This window comes from Ctenocephalides felis, unplaced genomic scaffold (assembly GCF_003426905.1).
Source record: "Ctenocephalides felis isolate EL2017-DRISC unplaced genomic scaffold, ASM342690v1 CF-g0.4_SCAFFOLD_01886, whole genome shotgun sequence".
Taxonomy (NCBI): domain Eukaryota; kingdom Metazoa; phylum Arthropoda; class Insecta; order Siphonaptera; family Pulicidae; genus Ctenocephalides; species Ctenocephalides felis.
In genome coordinates this window covers 113,216,944-113,222,943 of record NW_020538040.1, presented here as the reverse complement: position 1 = coordinate 113,222,943, position 6,000 = coordinate 113,216,944, and the positions used below count along the sequence as shown (strand labels likewise).

At 35.1% G+C, this 6,000-nt stretch overlaps 1 protein-coding gene across 1 annotated transcript in view; it reads left to right on the top strand.

The window, feature by feature from the left end:
* The first annotated feature begins 1,407 nt into the window (after nucleotides 1–1,407).
* The window catches only part of LOC113375741 (homeotic protein empty spiracles-like), a 39,042-nt gene continuing 34,449 nt past the window's right edge, over nucleotides 1,408–6,000 (top strand). Inside the window, exon 1 of the mRNA XM_026615686.1 lies at nucleotides 1,408–2,074. Coding sequence (XP_026471471.1) covers nucleotides 1,408–2,074 — 667 coding nt within the window. The remainder of the gene's footprint in view (nucleotides 2,075–6,000) is intronic.

Here is a 6,000-nt window from a genome sequence, read left to right as displayed (position 1 = left end):
TGCATTAACGTTTTCACTTATGTGGAGACCGCGTAATATCTACATCGCGCTACAGAGTCGCAATCTTTCTAAATGAGTGGAAAGCCGACTCGGCCGACACCGTGTGTCAGAAAGGCAAAAGTTAGTTCATCCGGCAAGAAAGCCATTACGCTTTAAAAAAGCAAACACCACGCCTACGGTGCTCTTCGAGAACATTAAACCAACAAACATGATAATTAAAAACGCGCATCGTCGAAGCGTATAAAAATCTATGATTTATTGAAAACGCCAAGGGAACTCGTATCACAGATATGCATCAATCAAAATATGATTTAACAAGTTAATCTGTTACACCCCGACGTGTATTTACGCCTGGCCCGTACTCGCGCACACACTGCCCGAGTAATATCCGAGTAGTTTGTTTTATTCCCGAAAGGCACGCCCAGCGTCGTTAACGAAATTAAAAAGACCAAAATAAAAATAAAAATAAACGCGACTCATTTCGAAACGAACGAAATGAGACAAAAAAATAAATAAAAACAAACAGACACGCTGAACGCGAAGAAAGAAAAGAGTCGGAGAGATAGAGCGGCATCAACGAAGCGCACGAAGACGAGCCCCGGCGAGATCGGCCGACACATTAAAGCCTCATCATTTCCAAAAAATCTCGAGTCGTTAAGGACTTAAACAAAAACAGAACAGCGCAGGCCGCAACGCAGCCAGACGGCACTGAAAAGCACCATTATTTAACGCAACCTTTATATCATATTGTCATTATAACGGCATTAAATAAATATTGACTTCGCGAGAGGCGTATCCTTTAGACCGGACCGCGCCCCCTTCGGCCAATCGAACGCGTAGACAGGGCGCCCCTGCCGGATCCGGCCGCTCGTAGCATCACCCAATGAGAGAAGCCGCTCGGCCCGCCTGCTACGCCGAGCCGTTCCATGCGACCTGCTATTAACTAATAGCCTTTATTCAAGTCCCGGCTCTCGTGCAGTGAACACGCGCTCACACAGTGACAATACTTAAACCGATCCTGTACGATTTTACCGTGTTTGATAAAGTGTTTATTTTATATTTATCAAGTGTTTTTCGCGAACATAACAATTTCAGTGTTTTTGATTCAGTGCAAGTGAACTGGAACGATTGATTTATTACCATTGATTAAATAGTGTTTTTGTTTGAAAAGTGACTTAGAAGCAACAAGTGTTGATATTTTACAACGTGTTTTTAGTATAAAATAACCAACATGCATTTTTATGTTATGTTTGCGAGAATCGATTACATACTACAAAAGTGATTTCACCACTTTCGCAAATATGATAAAAATTGTTTAAAAAATTGTAGACGATTTGCGTAGTTTATATTAAAGTGGCGTGCGATAGGCCGCATACAATACAGCACCCGTTATTTACGAAAACGATCATGATGCCTCTAGCACCGACTCCGATCGTCGCCATACCGACGAAGCCAAAAATCGGTTTCAGCATCGACTCCATCGTAGGAAGTCAAAACAATAACAATAATAACAACAACAGCAGCGTACGCGAACGCGAATATGCAAAACGCGAGCGTTACAGCCCGAACAGCGAAGGCAGTGATCGCGCTCCGTCGCCCGCCAGCGATAATAGTTATCACAACTCAAGCCTGCATCGAAGAAGAGGTAGCCTCAGTCCGCCAGTCGGACCAGCGGACAGGACGCCTCCACCGCCTATGCAACCGCAAATGCCACCGGCAGCAACCGCTTCAGTTCCAGCTCCTGCGATACTCCGGCCAAGTCCTATGGCTCCGCACGCAGCGGCCGCCGCGGCAGCGGCTGCGTCTCTTCCTTATCACCTCAACCAGCAAGATCTCGTCGTGCATGCACACAATCAACATTTCCTAGCCGCTCAATTCCAAGTTGCGGCCGCTCTTGCCCATAATCATGGAGCAGCGGCGGCACAAAATGCGTTCGCTCATGCAGCGGCCGCGCACGGACACCACCCTCCAGCAGCCGGACACCATTCACCCGCCGCACCGAGAGACTCTTACCCGCTTTACCCGTGGCTGCTCAGCAGGCACGGGAGGATATTCCCACATCGATTTCCCGGAGGTAAGTGACCAATATTCATTATAACAATTAATTTACTCAGAAGAATCTTTGCTGAATTTTAAATTATACGTATGCTAAAAGTAACTGAGATATGTTTGCCTTTATTAGTCAAAAGTGCTACTCATGATTCGAAATTTTAAACGTTTTATAATATCCTAAGAAATAAACGATATTGTAAAATTAATTTCATACGATCTCGATTGATTTATTATTTAATTATTCGTATAAAATCAAGTTATTAATTTGATACGCGCCGTTAAATAATAAACGAGTCATTATTTGCGCTACAATAAATAAATGGCTTTCGAGCATGGTTTTGATATTTCAGCATGCGCCCCCAGAACACCAACAATATGTTTTGCGCAGGGTGCATTTAATCTATAATCAAATTATTAACGAATATTCTGAAATTGTTTGTTTTGATTCTAAGAATCAATATATGTCATTAACTTTCTTTGTACGAACGCTGTAAGGCAAAAAATATCTCTAAAAAATCTTTTGTTAATAACCATATTATACCTGTATTCGAAAACACATAAAAATATGAAGGCAAAAGAGAGGATAACAAAAGATAGAATACCTTTACCCATCACAGCAGTCACACGTATCCTTATTTTTTTGACAGTTAACAAAGTGACTTCGAAAACAAAAATAGGCAACTAAATTAAAAATAAATATATCATAACACCGTCGACAATGGGCATCGAACAGTTTTTACAACGGTCCGCTACTGTTCTCGATACAATGCGTTAAGTTAACCGCTGGGCTGTTTAGCTCGCAGCATGTTTTGTTCGAAAAACGATTATGTTAAAAAAGGCACTTTTCAAATTTCTGCGGGGACAATGGATCATCTTACAATTGCGAATTGGCTTATGATCCAATTTTTGTCGGTGTTTTTCTTACATCCCGTCACTCAAACGGCTGGTTTCTTAACCACTTTTAAATTATGAGAAGATGGTGATTAATTCAGTAAGGAAAGGCATCACAAATCTATTAAAATTAATTTTAGCATATAACTCGTTACTTCTAGTGTTGAAACATAGCATAGCACATCAATAAATGTAACTATAAATATTCACATGATTATAATATTTTTAAATAGTATCCAACAAAATATTTGATATTTCTAATTTTTCTAGAAGAGAATCTAAAAATATAATCAAACTCTATTTTTGCAATATACATAAATATTATTCGATACAGAAACATTATATCTATATCTCGTTCCCTTCAGGAACTCGGTTTAAGGCTAACAAATGTTGAACCTTTCCACCTCGCTAAAGACATAAACACAATATGAATCACTCCAAAGTGCGATTTAGCCTTCGCGAAATCCAAAACAATACCAATAACGATTTCAACGAAGCCAAATAATGTTCTCAGCTCGAGACATTTGGAATCGCGTTCGCGTGCGAGGAGCCACTTTTGATTCGTGACTTAATAGCATTTTACTATTTTACATCTTTAACTTTTATTAGAAGACACGGCGTTATTTCGAACTGCATCACGTATAAATTATTAGCGACTGTTCGGTTCAGCTTTCTTGCATTTTGCGAAGGCTTGACGTCTCATCAGGGCCTAACTAGACATGTAATAGACGCAGGGATAGGGATATGTAGGCACATATTATATATACACCTATCCCCTGTTTTACACAGTATTCGTGAATTCCTTACACGTTTTTTTAAAATAAAGTTTTTTAACTGAATTTATCAATTTCGCATGTAATTGTAAACACTGAACTATAATTTGTTTATATTTACAATAATAGTTTCATTGTTGTACTGTCAAATTATAACACTGCAATTTAATTGATATCTATATTTAATATTCAAGGTGAACAAATAACAAAATTATTTTTGATCATTGGAATAAATTAATATTCTTATAATTTATCAAATTATATAGTTATATTTATTTTTCGGCCAGTTTGTTTGTTATTTGTCATATTAAAAACTGACAAAAAGGACTGTTTATAGTGATTTTTGTTTAGCGCGGTTTTTCCATATAATAGTGAAATTTTCAAGTTACGCGGTTTTTCATGGAACCTGCGCAAAGCGAGGGATAAGTATATATATATATATATATATATATATATATATATATATATGTGTGTGTGTGTGTGTGTGTGTGTGTATAATCTGTACACTTATTTTGATACTATGTTTTATATGACATTTGTGCAGCGTGCATTGGGAGTGGAAATCCCTGCATCACCTGTCAATCACGGCGCGATACCAAACTGAGACGCTTTTTTATTCATTAATTGATGTTATTTCAGGCGTAACGAACGCAATGGACCTTATGTGTATACATATATATTTAAATACTCACATACACTTGGCATTTAGACTTAACTAAACAATACACACACACGAAACCTTATCCATTATTCACCTATGTTATTTTATGTGTGTTTATATACAGAGGTGGTCTTTGTTATACGCAGAAATATGATATTTTTTACCGATGATCGGTTAATTTGGTACGAACTTGAGATTCTTAAAATTGTTATGACTTTTCGGTTCCAGAACAAAAAAACTAACTCGGTTGAGCAGTTATTAACTATAATTTTATTGAGTCATTAATTTTCGAAAACGATTCCAATTATCACGAAGTTGATAAAAAATGGTTCAAAAAATTGCTTTCATGCTTGTGTAATGAATAGTGCATGCTAAAATAGTTTAAAAATACATGAAATATTTTTCAACCATAATTTTATTTCATTTTACATGCGCAAACAATATTAGAAATAACGATCTGGAGAAATGTTCATGGGTTAGTGTTATGAAAAAAAATCTTTTTATCTGATTCAATGTCAGTTAATTAATTATAATTATCATTACGAGCGTGTCTGTGTGCACAGTGAATGCGCATGCCATTCATTTGCATATTTTTTCTATCATTAATGACAAACAGAGTACGTTAGATATGAGGCTCTGTTCATTAAAAATCACGTCAAACTTTTAATTGATTGTGCTCAATGTTATGTTTTGTTTTCTAATTAATTATAATAAATATATTCATGCATTCATTTTTTACAACTGCAGAATTTTTATTATTTCTTTCATAAAAAATTCCGTAAAATTTAAAGTTTTGCACGGAATTGAAATGATCATTTTTGTTATCTACGATAAATGTGTTATCACAACAAATATAGCAATAATATAATTAGAGCACATTTCCTTCTGTTTGATCGAAATAATTACAGAAACATTGTATTGTATAATCATTTATTTCTCCTAATGATTTATTCAATAATATTGAATATGATATCATCATATCATTTTGTATGCGTGAATACTGATTACATTGATGTGTAGAGTATAATATCGATTACATTAGTAATTTATTGCATTATAATAAGATTAATTGTTTATTAATCTACTAGTTTTCAACAATTTGATAAATCGTGTAATTAGCAATAATGAATTCTACAATAAAAAATGGTTTAATTAAAACTGTAGTTACAACGCAAACCTAGTAATTACTTAACAATTATATTATTTAAACATTAACCAGTCTTATGAGTGTAAACATATTTTCGATTAGTTGAGCATGAAATGCGAGTAATTGTAAGAGAAAAGTACAATTAGTATATATATATATATATATATATATATATATATATATATATATATATATGTGTGTGTGTGTGTGTGTAATAATTTTTCTTATGGTGAAAAATATGTTGATAAGATGAAAAACTTCTTAACGGGCATTGATTCAGATAATAAACTGGAAAGAAAAGTAAGATATAAAATAAGTTTAATAGATCCATAGGTTTCGAGTCTCAATTCGACTCTTCTTTAGTGGGAACAAAACTACACAAAATGTCACAAGAAAAATATGGTAATTGAACAAAAGTATTTTAAAGCGAGTAAAAACAAGAGTTAAGCAATTACATATAAGTAAATCTAATATAA